The sequence below is a fragment of the Dryobates pubescens genome, chromosome 7 (assembly GCF_014839835.1).
Source record: "Dryobates pubescens isolate bDryPub1 chromosome 7, bDryPub1.pri, whole genome shotgun sequence".
Classification (NCBI taxonomy): domain Eukaryota; kingdom Metazoa; phylum Chordata; class Aves; order Piciformes; family Picidae; genus Dryobates; species Dryobates pubescens.
The window spans coordinates 35,034,895-35,057,576 of NC_071618.1; the positions used below are offsets into that span (position 1 = coordinate 35,034,895).

Here is a 22,682-nt window from a genome sequence, read left to right on the forward strand (position 1 = left end):
CCCTCACAACAAAAATATTGGTCCCTTATTATGCATTGCCTTCTCATACCCTCAAATAATGTTCACTAATATTTGGGCAGGGTGTTCTTTTTTTTCCCTTTAAATGTGCTAAAACTTCTGTTAAGGTAGCAATTCTTTCTTACTGCATTAAGAATGCATACTTTTTACCTATGCACTCTTCACAGTTCACTGATGCTGCAGTGATGAAAACCGTACATTTTGTGCTGGGGATGCCCTTCCACTTTAGTCTTACAGTCATCTTTAGACACCTGTAACAAATACTTTAGTTTTTGGATGAGAATACTTGCAGGTGGTTTGACAGCCTTGGCACTGTTGATCCATTACAGGAAGGTATATTGTGAAACTGCAACCCCTGATCCTTTAAGGAAGGTATACTGTGAAACTGCAACCCCTGCAGTGTTTTACTTTATGAGTTTATAGTAAGAATGAATCACATTCTGAGATCAAAATGTAATGTCAGTGTAACTTCTGAGAGATGTTCCTTTTCATGATGTCAAGAACACAGATGGTGAAAGTCCATGTTTACAGGATGGCACACGTTTGCTGGTGCCTTCTGATTTATGGTGTATTTGAGAGAAAAAGCTCTCTGTTGTTGGATAAAAGGCTATGAACTGCATGGCTCAACTCAGTTGTCAGTTCCTATTTGGGTTTGCACATAGTGAGAGTATTCTTGTGGACTACTACTTGAAAAATGGAATAATTTGTTACCCATACAATGAGTTCTCTGCTATATGTAGTCCATTCATTCTTTAGCTTTCTATTTCAATTTCCCTTTTTTTGTTACCTGGTTTATCTGTTTCAGGATTCCACTGTAAGGACATGAGTAGCACCCTGATGAGCTGGAAGAATGACTTTGTGACACTTGCCTCTGTCCAGTACCTTAGTGTTCTTTTAGATATTTATTTTTAAATAAGATGTAAAATTGTTAGAGGACTGCATTATTTTAAAGTGATTTTTAGGTACTTCATTTCTTATTTCTCTGCAGAAACATAAAGAAAAACTTCTTTACAGTGAGGGCAATGCAGCACTGCAACAGGCTGCCCAGAGAGGTTGTGGAGTCTCCTTCTTTGGAGACTTTCAAAACCCTTCTACATACATTCCTGTGCAGCGTGACCCAGGTGAACAAGCTTTAGCAAGAGGGTTGGACTAGGTGATCTCCGGAGAATAGAATAGAATACAATAGAATTAACCAGGTTGGAAAAAACCTTTGAGATTGTCGAGTCCAACCTATCATCCAACACTATCTAATCAACTAAACCATGGCACCCAGTGCCCCATCCAGTCTCTTCCTAAACACCCCCAGGGATGGTGACTCCACCACCTCCCTGGGCAGTCCATTCCAATGACAAATCACTCTTTCTGTGAAGAACTTCTTCCTAACATCCAGCCTAAACTTTGCCAGGCGCAGCCTGAGACTGTGTCCTCTTGTTCTGGTGCCAATTGCCTGGGAGAAGAGACCAGACCCCACCTGGCTACAACCTCCCTTCAGGGAGTTGTAGAGAGCAATAAGGTCACCCCTGAGCCTCCTCCAGGCTAAGCAACCCCAGCTCCCTCAGTCTCTCCTCATAGGGCTTGTGCTCCAAACCCCTCACCAACTTCGTTTCCCTTCTCTGGACACGTTCCAGCAAGTCAACATCCTTCCTAAACTGAAGGGCCCAGAACTGGACACAGTCCTCAAGGTGTGGCCTAACCAGTGCTGAGTCCAGGGGCAGAATGACTTGCCTGCTCCTGCTGGCCACACTATTCCTGATGCAGGCCAGGATGCCATTGGCCTTCTTGGCCACCTGGCCACACTGCTAGCTCATGTTCAGCCTACCATGGACCAGTACCCCCAGGTCTCTTTCTGCCTGGCTGTTCTCCAGCCACTCTGATCCCAGAGGTCTGTTAAAACCCCATACCATTCTCTGATTCTATGAAATGCCCTATTTTGAGCTCTTATCCTTGCTTACCTATGCTTAAATAAGAATTTTACCATACTAATTGATGCTATTTAGTGTGCAATGTGTACAAAATATTTGCCAGCAGTTGATACTGAGGTCATGTTTGAACCATATACCTTTTAGTGTTTTACTTCAGGATGAAACTGGAGGCAGTCTGTAGACTACAGCTCAGTTGTGATGTTGATTTTCAGCCTAGTTACATCTGAAGGACATCCTGTTTGTGCTCTGCTCTGTGATGAAACCCAAAGTGGTGTTAGTGTAAAGGACTGCATATTTTCAAGATTTCTCATTAGCAGTGAAATGCAAAAGGTATCTTTACTTCCATGGGACAGAATTGGGTGGTTGCACTGCCAGGCAAACACTAGAGAAATGGCTTAGTTGCATAAAATGTTATCTCTATTTGATTTTATTTTCTACTACTGTCACGGTAAACCCAATAAAATAGGCTATGATCCATCCTCTTCTGCTTCGATATCAAACCTTTAGGATTAGACAGCCTTCAGCATCAGTTTAAGGTAACTTGTTTGACTTCACAGTGAAATGGATGAAGAGTGTCACCATTAACCTTTTCACTGAGTCTATTGTGGGATAATCAGCACCAAACAACTTGTGAACGTTGCAACTGTTTTCACATTGATAGACTGGGTATGTGTTGAGAAATACTCTGTAAAACCTTAGGTATTGCTGTGCTTTGAAGTGGGATATTTCCAATTGAAAGACAAATTTGAAGGCCACTGTAAGAAACTGTAGGAGAAATGCCAATATAATTGCTTCTTATGTTAAGAAGTGCTGGTAGCTGGAAATTGTAATGTGTTTTTGTCAAGATATTACTGGCTTGAAGCTTGCCTTGTTCTAGGCCCTCAGTGTAAGAAGGACATGGAGACACTTGAACGTGTCCAGAGAAGGGCAACAAAGCTGATGAGAGGCCTTGAGCACAGCGCTGTGAGGAAAGGCTGAGGGAGCTGGGACTGTGTGCCTAACACACCTTCTAAGACATAAGCTGCATCTCACATACAAAATAGTAACAAAGCAAGGAAGTCACTTGGCCACTCCAAACTTCACATGTAAAGATAGAAATCCACCACTCCCCTGTGTTAATACTTCTGTTATTATTTGTGACCGCCTTCTGCTTACCACCTCCCACTACCCACCTGGCTTCAAAATCACGCACACATGGAGTATCAACCAGGTTGGAAGAGACCTCCAAGATCGTCAAGTCCAACTGATTACCTAACTCTAACTAATCAGCTAAACCATGGCACTAAGTGCTTCAGTCTTTTCTTATGATGGCACCATCTCCCTGGGCAGCTTTGTTGACAATACATAGGGCCTGTGAGACACAGGGGTATTCTCATTGAAACTGGCAAGAGAAAAGGTTGTAGGCTTATGTCTCCTGTTCACAAGACTCTACCCCCTTTAAGTTTCATGTCCTTAGGGCATTGTCTTGTGAAGCATTTTAGTCAATCATCTAACAAGAGTACCACATTGGTAACTTGAGAGGTGCAAGAATTTAATTTATTGAATGCATTGAATGTTCCTTGATTTAAGGAAGCAGTGGTATTTGGAGTCTTCTTGTTGGGACATAGTAAATACATTGCAAAGTATATCTGGGGTGTGCCCTAAGGTATATGGGAAGATAGAAATTTCAGTTGAAACTGACCAGTAACCATAGAAAAAGTCAAGTCTTTTACATCTGAAGTGCAGAAGCTATTCTTCCTGGGAGCTTTCTGCTTCACCTAATTAAATGTATGAGGTTAGTTAGTATACAGGAGTATAGTGGGGTATGAATAGCAGTATATAGTGATGCATGCTATATTATGTGTTCCACAACTGAGGTTTTTCAGAACTGTTATTTTCCTGCAAGTTTGTAGCAAGGTCTTATTGAAATCAGCCTTTAAATGTTTGTACCATAAAATCATATTTGCCTTGTTTTGGTACATCTTGAGTTAAATGAAATGTGTGAACTACTTTTATTGCTTTGCAAGTACTGGGTCATAAACTTGGATTAGTTATGTAGGGTTTGGTATATGAGTTGACAGATGTGATATATGATGACACTTTATCTTTTATTGCTTACACATACTAGTTATTGGGAAAAGATGGGAGCAGTTTGTATGAACCACAAGATGGGATTTCAGTTGCTTACCCAAATGTCTCTCATTCATTCGCTCATTTGCTATCAGTTATAGCAGATACATTGCTTCTTCAAGCCTGTCACGCCAATAAATCATTTCAGATTGTATGCATTTGTACAGTGCCAAAGTGTACCATGAATTTTAAAGGAAATCTCCTATTTTCTTTTCAATCAGATGAGCAACGTGAAGAGACTGCGGCCACGGCTCAGTGCTATTCTTTTTAAGCTTCAGTTTGAGGAGCAGGTGAACAACATCAGACCTGACATCATGGCTGTCAGTGCTGCCTGTGAAGAGATAAAGAAGAGTAAAAGCTTTAGCAAGCTGCTGGAACTAGTATTGTTAATGGGAAACTACATGAATGCAGGTTCTCGGAATGCACAGACCTTTGGATACAATCTCAGCTCCCTATGTAAAGTGAGTTTTGAAATGTCCGTCTTGAGTATTACATTCAACTTTTTCATTTGTTTCTGTTACACTTTTGAAATTCTTTGTTAAGATGCCTCTCCTGCAGTTAATATTATATTTTTTTTCCCCAAAAAATCTTGGCATTAGTTAATTATTTGAGCAATATAGCTGATTTTCATAGTGTTTTCTTGAAACTGGCTTGCAGTTAAACTTTTAGAAGACTCCATTTTGAGGGAATAATAAAAAAATACCCAAATCAAACTAAATAAAGTTATGGAAGGACCATATCACTATGATTATAGTAGTGCTATAGTCTTATGTGTACAAGCATTTCTAAGACTGCTACATTTTAATCTTCTTTAATGTAGTAACATGTTCTTTTTTTACACAATTTTCCTCCTTACCTGGTTTTTATCATTGCTTAGTTTCTTTAGTTCCCTGTTTCTTCTGATTTTCCTTATATTTTCACTCTCTCAGCTTTTGCATGAGGTATATACAAGAAGATATCTATACTTTCCAGCGTTAATTTATGATCAGTTCTAATCCTAATTACCTTCCCCTTATTTAGTGTTGTTATTTTCCCCTGAGTCCTCTGGGAGATCACTGCAGAATCTGCATAGTACATGTATGTTATAATCCTTATGAGAGAGGACGTATTTGGAAGTTTGTATGTACTTTTTGTCTTCTCTTGGCTTCTTTATCTTTTTACACAAGGGAAAACAGTATATTAACTTCTGCATTCTTTAAAATAATCAGCCTTACCCTGCCATGTTTCAGAAGAATTCTTTCACTGTGATTCCTAAGTGTTGAATGTGAAACTATAACTTAAATATCCATAGCGAATAATTTCTGTGCCTTCCCTTGTCTTAAGTATATGTTTCAGCATGCTTCAGACACCTGAACAGATGCAGCATAGTGTGCATTATTAAATTAAAAGAACAGTTAATAAATGTTTAGAGGGAAGATAGTAAAGGGTCTCTCTCCAGTTAGGTGCATTTGTTTTTAGGTACATCAATCTATTCTAGGTCTGGTTATATTCTCTGTGGTTTTAATCATAAAATCATAGAATCAATACGGTTGGAAAAGACCTCAAAGATCATCAAGTCCAACCTGTCACCCAAGACCTCATGGCTACTAAACTGTGGCTTCAAGTGCCACGTCCAATTCCTTTTTGAACACCTCCAGGGATGGTGACTCCACCACCTCCCTGGGCAGCCCATTCCAATGGCAAATCACTCTTTCTGTGAAGAACTTTCTCCTCACCTCGAGCCTAACCTTCCCCTGGCACAGTTTGAGACTGTGTCCTCTTGTTCTGGTGCTGGTTGTGGGGGAGTAGAGACCAACCCCTTCCTGGCTACAACCTCCCTTCAGGTAGTTGTAGACAGCAGTGAGGTCTCCCCTGAGCCTCCTCTTCTCCAGGCTGAACAATCCCGGCTCCCTCAGGCTGTCCTCATAGGGCTTGTGCTCAACAAAAAAAGAAACATGCTTATGAAAACAGTATGAAGGTAACTGTTATAGGTACTTCTGCAGAGCAGGGTCAAAATTAAAAAAAAAATCTTGAAACATAATTTAGGATCTAGAAGATGAAAATTTTTAAGACTACCACGAAGTAGTGTGCAGATAAAGGACTGAATTCTAGAAAGTGAGCCTTAAACATGGCTAACTCTACAGTGCTCTGTATTTAAATGTGTTAGGTTGGACCTGATGATCTCTTGAAGTCCCTTACAACCTCTAATGTACTGTGGTGTCTAGGATCTCCTAGATGCTTAGATTTGCACACTGCAAGGTTATTTAGGTTTACAGGAGGTAGCCAACATTCTGTGGGAGAGGAAAAAAGTCCCTCTTAGTGGACCATCTATGTACTTTAAAAATGGTAGCTACCTGCTTACTTGGTGCTGATAAGGTTTTATGTGAACTTTTGTCTGAATTACTGCAAGAAATAGAAGAGTGAGAATCCAGGTAGTAGCAACATATAATGCTTCTGAACTGAGAAAAAAACCATTTTGTTTATATAGCTTAGAAAAAAAACAAGAACATGAGGGGGATAAAACAGCATCCTTTTGTTAATAATTTATGATGAAGGCATTTGAACATTTGTTTTCTCTGTAGCTAAGGTAGGAGTTGGAGTAATTGGGTTTGTTTGGAACAAAAGAAGCTTACTTAATAGTTAATAAAACTTTCTAACTGTATCACAGTATCACATAGTCAAGAAGATTGTGGAAAGTCTTAGAAGTGCAGGTATATTAATAATTCTCAAAGAGTCATTGTGATGCCAGATTAAGAGCCAAAATAAGTAGTATTTTGAATAGAGTGTGTAGCTAACTAGTTGGGAAATGTGTGCATGTTTCTTAGAATCATTCAGATGGGAAGAGATGCCAGTAGCAACCTAGTCTAACCTTCTGCTTGAGAAATACTCTAGGTGAAGTAGATACAGAGCTGTGAAGACACAGAAAAGGTAATTTGCTCCCTGTTATCAAAATGCTTAGTACAATTAGTGTAGTTTTGGTATTGCATCATGTTACAGGATTAGAATTCATGATGCTCATTTGCTCCTTTCAGGACTGCATTGAATTTACCTAAGTATATATATCTCAATACATTTTGTTTGCATAAGAAACATGCAAGTGAAAAAACAAAATTCCAGTGACAAAGATCTCATATGTATTTGATTTGGCATCACATCATGCTAGTGTATAAATACCAGACTGTGGTGCTTAAAAACTTTTCCAGAGGAAAGATAATACAACCTTGACTGTTGTGCACTAGATGATCTTTAAAGGTCCCTTCCAAGTCAAACCGTGCTATGACTGGGAAAGAAATTCCACCTATTATAGATTTTGCTGGGAGGTGGAGCAGCTATGGCCACTTTAGAGATGATCTGTAAAATTTCAGATTTCTGCTGCTAGACCCAGTGCCAGGACAAGCACAACCTACAGTCAACTACTTGTTCAGAGACAGAATCACTAGGAGTTTGCATTTATTATCCCGTGTGTATCAGGGTACTAGACGCCAGTTCCTAATTTACCGCATCCAATTGTGGCCTCATTTAGGAAGTCCGTGAGTGCCAAGCCTTCACTGGTTATGACATTGTGTCTTACACAGACCGGTCACTTTGTCTGGAAACAAAGAGGTAAAACTATGTATGTGTAATTTGGGGGTTTTTCTTAACTATGTGTAATGTCTTGCTTAATGATTTGTCTCCTCTGTTCTGAGAATAATTAACTGTTTCAACTGCTGGGAATATTAATATAAAAATGGGAAAAAAACCCCACCCAAACCACTATTGCTTCAAGGCCCAGAATTAGAAAGCTGCAAATTGCAGACTGCACTGTTGCCTGCACAGCAGTTTTCAGCAGAGGTTCTGAGAACATAAGAAATTTTCAGTGGCATCAGTCCTTCAAAGATCCTGGCTTCTGTAATATTTGAAGAATATACAATTTATCTGTTGTTCTTCACTGGTGCCCAAAGATGCATGGGGAGCTCTCTGGACAGTCTGCTTTGTAGAGGACAGTTCCATATCCTGCCTTCTCCCTGCATCACGAACTGTAATAGAGAGCATATGTGCATATTCTCAGAAGAGGGATATGATATTGGTATGCCAATGCTCAGTTGTTTATGAAATACTGATCTATTAAAATTCTATGCATGTTTATAACAATGTTTTATTTTTCAAACTAACTTTTTGTTAACTACATGTATTTTTAAGCAGTGTTACGCCGTAGCAGTTTTGTGTGATCCTTGAATTGTGGGCATTTCCCACTGAGACTCCTAGTACAGCAGAAGTAACTTATGTTCTAGCCCTTTATATAGGAATGACCTTGGAGTATTATGCCTTATTTTTTTATATATATTTATGCCATTTTCGGTTTCCCCTCTGTGGTGGTGAGAGAAGGTCTCCCCCCTGCCCCACACACACAGAAACCATGGCTAACTCAGTCGGAGAAGCAAAATGGATAAGAGCTATATTTTTACAAGCAGGATGAGATGCAATGAATATATACACAATCTACAGTATTTACAGTATATACAAAAATACACAGCAATGATTGTAACACAGAAAACCTGCCCTCCTCCAGTGAGGAGGGTCCCCCCCAAAATCCCCTTTTCCCCCTTCCTCCCTTTTCTCCCAAAAAGGATTAGAGAGAGAAAAATAATTATTAAGAGGGAAATGCTGTTAGTTCAAAGCGTAGGCTAAGGGAAGGAAAAAAAAAGAGTTAGTTTCTTATCTCATTAGTTGACGGCCAGCCAAGCACAGAGAAGCAGCCATCCTGGCAGACTGAAACAGACAGAAGCAAGACTCAAACTGAACTAAAACTAAAATTTAAAGTTGCATTCCCACTGATATATCCAATGAAATTCATTTAGAACTATCTTTTGTTTTCCTTTTCACACCAAAACATTCAGCCAGAGTGTTCCAGTAACTCTCTTCTTAAAGGCAGAGCCTAGGACTGTCACACCCTCAACAGAAAGAAACATATGCATCCTGGAACAGTACATCTTAATAATAAGATAGTATCACTTTGATCTTTGCAAGTAATTGATAACTTTTTACAGCAGAGTATGAAGTATCAATTTCAGTGATAAGCACCATCCAATATCCTCCATTTTATTTTATGTACCATATAAAAAAACCAAACCCAAATGACATACTTGAATTTGTTTGTTAAATCAGATCAATGAAGTGCCCTTTAAACGTTCTCTGAGGAGAAGCATAAAACGCGTAGGAAAAAAAATCTCTTCGTAAGAAATTTGCAACCATGGGGAAACTGCAGTAATATGGTTTTTAAACAAATATGTATGACTTAAATTGATCTCCCTCTCTGTGCCCTACTCAGGAGTATAGCTTTGTGTCTGGTTTTCAACCCTCTTTGGAAAGGAAGGTAGCTTTTCCTTTCTGCCTTGTTGCTCTAGTTACTCTCACTGCATTGCTGATAACATGGATTTTTCATGATAATCAAACTAAAGAACAGTCTTGCATTGGAAGCAAATTAACTTGAGTCTTCTGCTTGTTTAGTGCTGACTGTGATATTGCCTTTTCCCCTGATACTCAGATGTGCAAGTCTGTGTGCAGTTGTGGCAGCCCTATAAGTGTGTGTACGTACTTTATGTGTGCCCACGTACACGTGTGCTTTTTCTGTTACATTGTTTTATGCAGAATGTTTTTAAGTATTGAAGAAACACATGAGATGTCGTTTTCTGTTTCCAAAACTCAGGTGATCTAAAAGACTAGCAGAATAGAGAAACACGTAGCTTCATGTTTGCCAGTGTTTCCACACAAGTTGCTGCATGGTTTAAAAATGTGCAGGTTTAAAATAATTTTATATCCAAAAATTCTTCAGAAACAAAAGTTTATGCTTAAGAATTTTTAAACTCAGAAGTTTTTAAACAATGGAACCTATGAACTAATTTGTCCTACTTAGAGCTGATAACAACCTATGCAAGTTAAGATTCTAGCTTCAGTGGTGTCAACTAACTTGTCCTACTTAGAGCTGATAACAAGAACCTATGCGAGTTAAGATTCTAGCTTCACTTCTCTTTTAGGCTAGAGTTAGCTTCAGACATACAGAGATCGTGTCATGGATTGAACACATGCATCATATACTGTTAGATTTTACTGCTTTAGCTCATTATTTTTGTATTTTCTGTGTGCTTTCATGATTCTGTTCCCAGTTTTGCACATAGAATCATCGAATCATTTAGGTTGGCAAAGATCTTCATGAACATCAGTTCCAATCTTTAACCCCATGCTACCAAGTTCACCACTAAGCCGTGTCTCCAAGGACCGCACCTACACAGCTCTTAGACCCCTCCAGGGATGGTGAACACCTTCCTGGGCAGTCTGTTCCACTGCCAGACAACCCTTTCAGTTATGTTTTTCTAATGTCCCTATTCCTATGTAACTTAAATAACTGCATTTTTAAGAGAAATGTGTGCTATTTTTGAGTAGAGAACTCAAGTATTGCATAGAGTTTAAAAATGTTTAATATGATCTTTCTAGGATTTTAGCAAGGAGAAAAATGAAAGAGCTCATTACTTAGTTTTCTTTAAAAGAGCTGTACCAGTTCAACAGCTTGATCTTGCATTTCTTAGGTTCACAATTAGTAATACGCATTAATTATCAAAACCACCAGAAGTTACCTTAGTCTCAGTCTCCTGACATATCTTTTTTTCTCTTTAGCTGAAGGACACGAAGTCAGCAGATCAAAAAACAACATTGCTCCATTTTCTTGTAGAAGTGTGTGAAGAAAGATACCCGGATGTCCTGAATTTCATTGAGGATTTTCAGCATTTAGATAAAGCAAGTAAAGGTTTGTATAACTAACTATAAGTATGGATTAAGTGTATTTCAGTGTCTTTTATGTGAGATGATGCTTGTTTAGTAACTATTTTAAAAACAGATATTAATAGTCTGTGTCATAGATCAGTGATTCCAGCTACTGCATGTGATCTTGAAGATATTGAATTGTTCGGTCCTCTCATATTTGCTTCAGGCTACATTTCTGCTAACATATCTTCTAGGATCATTGTCCAAAACAGGTTCCTTTGAAAAGTTCTTTTCTGTCGACAGACCTTAAACCATTTCCAGTTTTCAATCTGTTCTTTGGTAAGTGCAGTACAATCACTTTTAATTCAGAAATTTAGAAAGGCTCTCATACCATCACTTAGGTTTTTATTTTTGTTTATTTTTTCCTTAAACATGAATCAGAACATTTCTGTCTTCCCTGCATGTATGTTTTTATGCAACAGTAGCGTTATAATAAATATTAAGGGGAATAATGAATTCCTCTTTTTTACTGCTTCGTCATGCAGCATACAATTTGTATATCTCAGTATTAGCAGCAAGGGTTGGTTTTTTTCATTTAATTTCTTAATTAATAGTGCCTTCTTCATAGTTTATCATGGCTTAAGTAATTTAAACTGACCGAGCGTGGAGTTAGAAATTGATGCCACCTCGGTACTGTTCTACTTTTTCAGGAAAAGAAGATTGGATGGGCTGTCTCAGTTAATCATTTTTTTGGTTTATGTCAGCTTGGAGAATATCACTATTTATCTGTACTGCCTTGTACAGCGTCACTTTTATGCCTCAGTCAGATTCGCTGCCGCAGACTACAGCTTTGCGAGACCTGTTCCTGAACTTGAGATAATGGTCACTCACATACACTTCACTTTCTATTGTCATGCTTCTTAACGTTTCCAATTCTAGTTGGTGCATTATAAAGACTGGGAAGTTCAAGTATTCTTAATAGCTGTCAAACGCTGCAAGGCCTTCATCTCACTCTTTGTGTTTTACTTTTGTAGTAGGAGTTTCTGCTGCATAGAAATTTAGTATTTTATGCATTATTTTCAGTGTTAGATGGCCACAGATTTGTCTCGGTCTGGAGAGGGAAAGACACTCAGTTCTTTTGAATATTGCCTTGTTGTGAAATTAGAGGCACAAACGAGGCAAAAATATCAACAGTGAGGCTATTTATTACATAAATAAAGTGGATGGATCAGAAGGGGAGAGAGAGAAAGTAGAGAGGGAGAGAGAGAAGAGGAAAGGAATTGTTTTACCACACCCCTCACCCTGCCCCAAGACAGTTTGAGTCTGTGGAGGAAAGGTGCTGCAGGAAATGTTGGGTCTGTAGAGGAAGGGTGCTGAGGCTTTGGCTGGAGAAGAGATGTGGTCCTCTGGGCAGTCTCTTAAGCTCCATGAGTTGCAGCAGGCTGATCTTAGGACACGGAGAGAGGGTTCAGTCTGCTTCTTCCAGGCTCCATGATGATGTCTCTGTCATTTTTCCTCTCCTGGTATTCTCTCCATTTTCCTTCTCAGCAGCATTGTCTATCTCCTGTGTTTTTCTTCATCTGTGTTTTCCTTCTGTGTTTTATTTCTCCTGTGTTTTGGTTCTCTGTTTTTCTTCTACTGAGCCAGTAGTTGCTCAAGTTTTTTATACAGTTTTTAGTCCTTAGCTATGTGTCCAAGTATTGTCCCTCAGGAAATCAGGGGCCAGGTGGTGAATCCATTGTCTCACCATCCTCCCTTTCCGGGGTATCTGATGGGTGAATATCTTGTCTTATGCATATTCCTGAAGGTGGCCTCAGTCCATTGTTGTGAGGCCAGCTGTGGTCCAGTGAGCAATGTTATCATCACAGTATCACAGTATCACAGTATAACTAAGGTTGGAAGAGACCCCAAGGATCATCAAGTCCAACCTGTCTCGATAGACCTGTCTCGATAGACCTCACGACTAGACCATGACACCAAGCGCCACGTCCAGTCTCCTCTTGAACAGCTCCAGGGATGGTGACTCCACCACCTCCCTGGGCAGCACATTCCAATGACGAACGACTCGCTCAGTGAAGAACTTTCTCCTCACTTCAAGTCTAAACCTCCCCGGGCACAGCTTGAGACTGTGTCCCCTGTGACTGTGTCTTTGCACCTTCCCAAGAGTCGTTGTTGTGGCTCTGCCCAATACACATCAGCTACTGTATGGGCAAGCAGCAAAGGCGATTTTATCTTTGTTGAGTCACATCAGGAGAGACAAGCTTTTAGTCTCTCACAGGATTTTCATACTTATTTTTCATTACTAGGAAGTTATTGGCTCAATTGTGGTTGAATTTTGTTTATCACCCCAAAAAACTAAAATCTATTATCAACAGTCATATGCTGCTGATTGTCTTCTGGAAAGCTGCTGAATTATGAAACATGATTCAGAGAGCAGACAGGAAAATAATCAGTGACTCTAAACTTTCTGTTCTTCTTTAGGTATCTGTTATTGACTAGATGAATCTTTGATCTCAGTATGTTGTAAGTTGGAAATCAATGATCATATTTTCAAGTTTATATATTGAATTTACTTCAGTGTACTTTCTACTCTGATTGCTATAAAGTTCATAGTATTTTATCACATGGAGGATTTAGCTGGGATTGTTTAGCCTGGAGAAGAGGAGGCTCAGGGGAGACCTTATTGCTGTCTACAACTACCAGATGGGAGGCTGTAGACAGGTGGGGGTTAGTCTCTTCTCCCAGGCAGCCAGCAACAGAACAAGAGGACACACAGAGAGAGTCGTTCGTCATTGGAATGTGCTGCCCAGGGAGGTGGTGGAGTCACTGTCCCTGGAGGTGTTCAAAAAAGGACTGGATGTGGTACTTGAAGCCGTGGTTTAGTTGTCCTGAGGTGTTGGGTATTAGGTAATAGGTTGGACTTGATGATCTCTGAGGTCTTTTCCAACCTGGTTGATTCTATAGTAAGATGCATTTTGCATTTCAGTTTTAATGTATGAAAAAGACAAAGGTTTAGGATGTTTTTAACGGATTAGCATGTCAGAGTATTTGTTTATAGAATAGAATAGAATAGAATAGAATAGACCAGACCAGGTTGGAAGAGACCTTCAAGATCATTGTGTCCAACCTATCATCCAACATTATAATTGTTTCCATGCCTGAAATGAGTCATTTTGAATGACTCCTCCTGCACTGGAAGTTTGGGAAGTCCAGCACATCACAAAGATTGCATCTCATGGGGTTTTTGGTGATTTGGTTGTGTTTTTTTCTAAACCTTTTCATACTTTTCCAGAAGTATGTATTTATGAAGTAGGTTGACTTATTATGCACCAACTTTTGCAGAGTAAAGTTTTAGTAAAATGTCTGTTTTTGCTTTGGCTTTCCAAAAAAAGTCAGTTCAAAGATATCAGTAAACCTGTGGTTGTGATCGGCCATATCCAACATAAGGAACTTTCCTGGTCTGATGGAACTTACTGATGTGCTGATATCAGCTAATAAACTGACCAAGAATAATTGACATTGAGGCATCTGCTGTGAACTGGGTATCACAAGGTATCTTTGTGGCTTCTAGGGTGTGTAGTAGGGGGAAAGTCAACCCTGATCATCTAGGCAAATATGCTTATTCACAAAGAAAAGCTGATTGTGTGGAATGGAATTTGGGTATCAAGGTCTTAGAGCGTCACCTCCATTCCAAGATACTGTACTAAGCGCTTAACAAGAATAATCTGTCCTGAACTGTATTTATTTGAGGCAGCTCAGACTTGCAGTAAATTGGGAAAACTACTGGATCCACAGGTTACATCTAAGGGTTACAAGATGCTGACATTACAGAAGGAAATAAATCAGCCTGGATATTTCCTATCGTCCAGTAGGAAGGTTCTGTTTACATACATTCTGATTTGTAGGTAAAAGTTGTCATTCTTTCCTGGTTTTGTATCACGCTTGTATAATGTACAACATTATTGCTTCTTTAATTCCATTAAATATTGTCCAGTAATTGTTATGCAGTAAGCTGTTAACACTCTCTTGCAAGACTTTAAGAGCAGTGACAAAGGCTGTTAGTTGTGAAGCTTGCCTGTATTTTATAAATGACAAAACATTCACAATATGTAAATGAATGATTGCAATTGTAGTTTACTTCAGAGGATTTGATTTGGGTTTTTTTCTATTATGAGCTAAAGTTTTAATTTCTACTTTTGTAATACTAGAACTAGGCTTAATTCTCTGTTCCAGTACATGAATTAAAGATACCTTTTGGCTTTGAAGTATAACAAATCCTGTTTTTTAAGTACTCTTAGATCAGCAGGAGGAGCTTTCATTGCCGCTAATGAGCTTACTGATATGACAGTTCCTGAAGATTCATATAATTAAAGCTGTCTCTTCTTTTAAAAATAATGAGTTTTCTGCTTTATTGTTAGTATTCCAGATGAGAAATATTTTGGTAATTTAGTGCACTTTACTAGTTTATTATTTTATGATATTCTGAGGATTTATGTTGCATTTATCCAAGCTGCTGTTTTCATTTGACTTACACAGACCTTACAGGTAACTTGATGTAGAGTCTCCATTTCATATTGCTTTAAAATTATAAAACTGCAGGTTTTCTTTGCTCTAAAAGTCATTAACTCATTGTCACTCTGCAAGTAACTTAGCAATTTTCTCATTTTTGAAGCTTCAGTCAGGGTTTTTTTTTCATAGACAAGTAGTGTCACTTTTTTTAAAAGCTAGGAATCAAACTGTAAATGTGAAGTTTAATCTATATTCATTACAAAAAACCCCCACAGAACAGCCCCAACTACAATATCCAAAACCATTCCTATAGCATGAGAGAAAAATATTAATGTATATCACAGAACCACAGAATCACCAAGGTTGGAAGAGACCTCAAAGATCATCGAGTCCAACCTGTCACCACAGACCCCATGACTAAACCATGGCATCAAGTGCCACGTCCAGTCCCCTCTTGAACACCTCCAGGGATGGTGACTCCACCACCTCCCTGGGCAGCACATTCCAATGGCTAACAACTCTCTCAGTGAAGAACTTTCTCCTCACCTTGAGCCTAAACTTCCCCTGGCGCAGCTTGAGACTGTGTCTTCTTGTTCTGGTGCTGGTTGCTTGAGAGAAGACACCAACCCCTTCCTGGCTAAAACCACACTTCAGGTAGTTGTAGAGGTCTCCCCTGAGCTTCCTCTTCTCCAGGCTAAACAATCCCAGCTCCTTCAGCCTCTCCTCATAGGGCTTGTGCTCAAGGCCTACTATAAGAAAAGTATAATTCATCAGGGTTTTATTTCTATTACAGGATTTATAAAAGTCTATGGCAGATTTCTCAGTACTACCATATTATAGGATACTAAGCAATAGAAGAAGTTCTAAAATGAATATTTGTGCATGAATTTCTGTTACTTACATTAGAAGACTATTTGAAGCTCTAAATTGTGTGAAAGACATTCTTATACAAGCCTAGAAAAGCAGGTTATTTTGTGGCTGCTGTTTCTTCAAATTATTTGATGGTAACTTGGATTTTTAATCTTGAAAATATTAGGCATACACATATATAGACACCTACATATATACACACATGTATCTATTTTCTAGAAATGTACCTTTCAAGACATACAAATGTGCTACTCTAGCATTTTAGTTGCTACATGAGGGGCATTAAATATTTGCATGGGGTGGCTACAACAACCCCATGCAGAACTACAGGCTGGGGTCAGAGTGGCTGGAGAGCTCCCAAACAGAGAAGGTCCTGGGTATGCTGATTGACAGCCACCTAAACATGAGCCAGCAGTGTGCCCAGGTGGCCAAGAAGGCCAATGGCATCCTGGCCTGCATTAGGAATAATGTTGCCAGCAGGAGCAGGGAGGTCATTGTGCCCCTGTACTCTACACTGGTTAGGCCACACCTTGAGTCCTGTGTCCAGTTCTGGGCCCCTCAGTTTAAGAAGGACATTGAGACACTTGAACGTGTCCAGAGAAGGGCAACAAGGCTGGGGAGAGGCCTTGAGCACAAGCCCTATGAGGAGAGACTGAGGGAGCTGGATTGTTTAGCCTGGAGAAGAGGAGTCTCAGGGGTGACCTCATTGCTGTCTACGAGTACCTGAAGAGGGGCTGTAGCCAGGAGGGATTTGGTCTCTTCTCTCAGGCAACCAGCGCCAGATCAAGAGGCTTGAGGTGAGGAGAAAGTTCTTCACTGAGAGAGTTATTAGCCATTGGAATGTGCTGCCCAGGGACGTGGTGGAGTCGCCATCCCTGGAGGTGTTCAAGAAGGGATTGGACATGGCACTTGTTGCCATGGCTTAATCATGAGGTCTATGGTGACAGGTTGGACTTGATGATCTTTGAGGTCTCTTCCAACCTTGGTGATTCTGTGATACTGTATTCTGGTTTGAGTACACCTGTAAAGATTTCTAGAGTTTTGTGGGAATTTATGGAGTTTTGCACACCTGGTCTATACCAGCTCTTGCTTTATTGGGACACACATTCTATATTCCTCTCCGAACCATTTTTCAATTAATTCAATGCATTGAAAACATAAGTAATTAAACACACTTTCATTCAGTGTTCTTTTGTCTTGTTTGGTTGGTTTTTGATTTTTTCTTCCCAGTGTACTCACAGTGAAAAAAATCCCACTTGAAAGCAGATGGAACATATGCAGTAGTGTTACATATATATTGCACATATTCTGTTATTTCTTCTAATGTTTATGGCTTTAAGTTTTGCACAGTGCTCTTCCCTTGCCAGTAGTTTTAAGATACGGTTATGCAATGAACTACTAAAATGCAAGTGAAATGTTCCTTTTTTAGAGCTTAGAAATATATGCATCTCTTGCAAGTATGACTCAGCAAATGAAATCCAAAGCTAGAGACTATTTGCACATTTTAACCAAAACAACACTTCAGTTTCTAATATGATATTAAAGTAGAATAGAATAGAATTGAATAGTATAGAATAGAATAGAATATTATAGAATAGAATAGGAGTAGAGTAGAATAGGAGTAGAGTAGAATAGAATAGAATTAACCAGGTTGGAAAAGACCTTTGAGATCATCAAGTCCAACCCATCACCCAACACCCTCTAATCTAGTAAATCTTGACACCAAGTGCCTCATCCAGGCTCTCCTTAAACTCCTCCAGCCATGGTGACTCCACCACCTCCCTGGGCAGCCCATTCCAATGGCCAATAACTCTTTCTGTGAAGAATTTCTTCCTGACATCCAGCCTAAACCTCCCCTGGTGCAGCTTGAGACTGTGTCCTCTTGTTTTGGTGCTGGTTGCCTGGGAGAAGAGACCAACCCCCACCTGGCTACAACCTCTCTTCAGGGAGTTGTAGAGAGCAAGAAGGTCTCCCCTGAGTCCCCTTTTCTCCAGGCTAAGCAGCCCCAGCTCCCTCAGCCTCTCCTCATAGCGCTTGTGCTCCAAACCCCTCACCAGCTTTGTTGCCCTTCTCTGGACATGTTCCAGCAAGTCAACATCTTTCCTAAACTGAGGGGCCCAGAACTGGACACAGGCCTCAAGGTGTGGCCTGACCAGTGCTGAGTGCAGGGGCAGAATGACTTCCCTGCTTCTGCTGTCCACAATATTCCTGATCTAGGCCAGGGTGCCGTTAGGGCTGCATAGGGCTCATAGGTCTTGTATATCAATAGTTTGTGCAAGTACCTTTCTTTCTTGCAGTGATCCAACAGTAAAGTATCATGGCAAATCCCTAGTGCAGTTCTTGAGCCCCCAGTTATTTAAACATGTAGACAGTTTGATCTGTAGACAGATCAGGATTTGGGTGAAACTGCTTGATACTTTCAACTTCACATTTATTCAACTGCTTATAAATATATGGATGTATGGATGTTACTGGGAGTTTTCGCTGCTGTATAGTGTTTTGAGTGATTGTGTGGTTCAGACAAAATAATATTGAAACTCTATTGGGGAAAATTCAGATACCTGCTGAAAGAAAGTTATTCAAATATCTGTTGCAAGAGGAACCTTGAAATGATGGAAAGGGCAACAGAATAGACAAGCTGAATACATTGTGCAGAGGTACAGACTCTTGAAGGCGAGAAAGATCAATTTTAATGAGTAGGGAGGTGGTGTTAGTGCATATATATGTATGTACTAGGGAAGTGGGTACAAAAGTTCTTCATTGTCTACCAGCCACACATTAGTGTGCTCATATTCAAATTCAAAATAAGAGAAAATGAATTAAGTTGTGAGAGCTTTGAGGAAGAAGGATTTTAACAAGAGTATTGTATATGCACACAGAGAAAGGAAGAGAGAAAGGAGAAAAAAAGGGGGGTAAGAAAGCCAGAATATGTAGAAGGCATGAAAAAATGTCATCTTGGGAGAAAAAGATCATAAATATTGTATTTTCAGTATTCTGTAACACTGAGTGAGTATATCTAGCTAGATCTTTTTCGACCATTAATGGATATTTCAAGCCTTTGCTGATATTTACAGAAACCTAATACTTTGCCTCTGGAATATTTATTTGTTAGCACTCTAAAGCCATCTGACAATACAAGAGTTTATTTAGTTGAGTTTGAGCTGTGTTTTTAGCCTATATTTCTTCATTTAATTTTAGTTTTAAATGCTGCAGCAATTAATTTGTTGCTAGTTTTAAAGGACTGTTTAGAAGGTTCTATCCTCCAGTCCAGCATTAAGTTCAAATGGCAAAAGTCATAAGAAATGTTCAGATTTATTTTTGTATGATTATATGGTATTGTTTTCTGCATCAGGCTAGATATCAGCTTGCCACCATCTCTCACTCCCTTCAGAATATAGAGGCAGGAATAGTACAAGGGAAGCAAAAGACAAGGGAAGCAAGAGGAAAACCCTCTTGATTTGGGGATTGTGACCATCCAAGAAAATTGTCATATGAAATGGGCACTTCTGACATATCTGTTGCAAACAAGTAGCAGCAAGATAAATGAGAAAGCACACAAATACTGTTGCTTTTCTGTGGAGAATTATTTCCAAGATTCAAGACGAAGCAGGTACAGCTTTAATTTTAAGCAAGGATAATGTTCTGGAGGTGAAGGAGAAAGGAGCTAAATGTGTCCATAGAAATTTGTTGAAAGAAAAAAGTCATAGTACTGTATTCTTATTTTGTAAATGCCAGTTTCTACATTCTGAGATACCTGAGATATGTAGCTAAAAGATTAGTAAGTACATTTTTTAACCAAGTTTTACTGTGGCTATGCTAATATTTTGTGACTACAGAATATTTAAGAAACTGAGGAATAAAGAAATATTTTGGCAATTGCTAATCTCTATCTGACCTTGCTGAGGTAAGGTGGAGAGAATAATAGAACATAGAGGTGGATGAGAGTAGCATAAAGTGAAGGTCAATTTATTGGTAGTAGACCAATCTGTTGGCTTTGACTACTATTTTTTTTATTTTTAATTAACCTGTGAAATCTATGTTGACTTCAGGAAAGTATTTGATGTTATGTAAAATGGAAGAATGGAGAAGATTCAGAATACAAAGTGGAAGAAGCAAAGTACTGTCTGAAAAGGAATATGGCCAAAAAATTAAAGTGTATTCAACCAATGAGCTTGTCTGACAAAGAGTTAGCTTTGCCAGTTAAGAAGGGGGTTCAGCTGTCATCACTGACTGAATCCTGAGAAAGCAGAGCAAAAGAAGTGAAAATCAATAGTATGAAGCACAAGATCGTACATCTTGATACGGTACTAAGGGCTTTGGTAAAGAAAAGAAGGATATTTTATTGTAAGATAATCAGATAAGGTATTTCCAGGAGAACTGTAGAAACAGTAATGCAAACCTAAAAGGGGCTAGTGAGTCATCACCTGAAATACTGTGCAGAAAGGTTTTACAGCAAGCAGGTGAAAAGGCTTCTGGAGTTAGATTCTAATTCTGGTATTAAGAAACCTGAATCAGCTGGTGAGTCATCACCTGAAATACTGTGCAGAAAAGGATTTAAAACAAGCAGGTGAGGAGGCTTCTGGAGTTAGAGTCTAATTCTGGTATTAAGAAACCTGAATCAAGTGAGGAAACTAAGAACAAAGGTGTTTTAGCTATGAAAAGTAGAAGATGAGGAAATTTAATTATTGCCTATAAAAATACTGGGAGCCATTTTTTAAAAAGGGTGTAAGAATTCAGAGTGTGTAGGTGAGAGAGTGTTCAAACACACATGTATTCAATGAACAGCTTGGTTTGTGGGCTTACTAGCATTCAAAACCCCAGGCTTTGTGTTGCCAAACTGAAACTCGTATGAGTTGCTGTGGATGTAGTCTACCAGGACTTCAGCAAGGCCTTTCACACTGTCGCCAACAGCAAACTCCTGGCCAAGCTGTCAGCCCATGGCTTGGACAGGAGCACACTGTGTTGGGTCAGGAACTGACTGGAGGGCCAAGCCCAGAGAGTGGTGGTGAATGGTGCCACGTCCAGCTGGCAGCCAGTCACTAGTGGTGTGCCCCAAGGATCCATGCTGGGCCCCATGCTCTTTAACATCTTTATTGATGATCTGGATGAGGGCAATGAGTCCATCATCAGTAAATTTGTAGGTGACACCAAGCTGGGGGCAGGAGTTGATCTGCTGGAGGGTAGAGAGGCTTTGCAGAGGGACCTCAACAGGCTGGACAGATGGGCAGAATCCAACGGTAAGAGATTTAACACATCCGGGTGCTGGGTTCTGCACATTGGCCACAACAACCCCATGCAGTGCTACAGGCTGGGGTCAGAGTGGCTGGAGAGAGGCCAGGCAGAGAGGGACCTTGGGAGTACTGGTCGATGGTAGGCTGAACATGAGCCTGCAGTGTGCCCAGGCAGCCAAGAGGGCCAATGGCATCCTGGCCTGCATCAGGAATAGTGTGGCCAGCAGGAGCAGGGAGGTCATTCTGCCTCTGTATGCTGCACTGGTTAGGCCACACCTTGAGTCCTGTGTCCAGTTCAGGAAGGATGTTGGCTTGCTGGAACGAGTCCAGAGAAAAGCAACAAAGCTGGTGAGGGGTTTGGAGCACAAGCCCTATGAAGAGAGGCTGAGGGAGCTGGGGTTGCTTAGCCTGGAGAAGAGGAGACTCAGGGGAGGCCTTATTGCTCTCTACAACTACCTAAAGGGAGGCTGTAGAGAGGCGGGTGTTGGTCTCTTCTCCGTGACAACCAGCACCAGAACAAGAGAACACAGTGTCAAGCTGTGCCAGGGGAGGTGCAGATTGGATGTTAGGAGGAAATTCTACACAGAGAGAGTGATTGGCCATTGGAATGGGCTGCCCAGGGAGGCAGTGGAGTCATCATCATTGGAGGTGTTTAGGAGGAGACTGGATGGGATGCTTGGTTGCATGGTTTAGTTGATCAGATAGTGTTGGATGATAGGTTGGATGTGATGATCTTGTAGGTCTCTTCCAACCTGGTCTATTCTATTCTATTCTATTCTATTCTATTCTATTCTATTCTATTCTATTCTATTTAGTTGGGGTTTGTATCTGAATCCTCACAGCATTAGGGTTCAAAGCTTGGGAGTTTTAATTTTAAATTTTTAATTTATTTTATATTTTTTCATTCTTCTGAGTCCCTTCAGATTTTATGTCATGTATTCCAGAGGGGCAGTATGGAAGGTTGGCAGGCTTTTTATATGATGTTTTTATTGGAGAGCTGCTTATGTTTACATAGTTGATTTTTTTCATCTGTTTTCACTGAACTGTGAATTGAAGAGACAGCAGTACCAAGTGAATACCAGCATCCTGTGAGCTAGCCTCTGCTTGAGGCTGTCACAGAAATACAGCCTTAAAGGCAAATATATCTAATAGTTGTTCACTGCTGAAATTGAAGGAACATTGAATTTTTAAACTCAGGAACAACTTAGGATCATTGGGGGTGGGAGGGGAATGTTTGGAACAAGAACATCTAATTGTTCAGTATCAGTAGAACTGAAGCAAAACGCCTAAAAATTGGTTTCGCTGG

The 22,682-nt window shown here is 39.9% G+C and overlaps 1 protein-coding gene across 1 annotated transcript in view; it reads left to right on the forward strand.

Moving 5' to 3' along the window:
- Window positions 1-22,682, forward strand: part of DIAPH3 (diaphanous related formin 3) — a 277,885-nt gene that overhangs the window by 136,047 nt on the left and 119,156 nt on the right. The window contains exons 21-22 of the mRNA XM_054163054.1: window positions 4,271-4,510; window positions 10,680-10,809. Of these exons, the coding sequence (XP_054019029.1) occupies window positions 4,271-4,510; window positions 10,680-10,809 (370 nt within the window). The remainder of the gene's footprint in view (window positions 1-4,270; window positions 4,511-10,679; window positions 10,810-22,682) is intronic.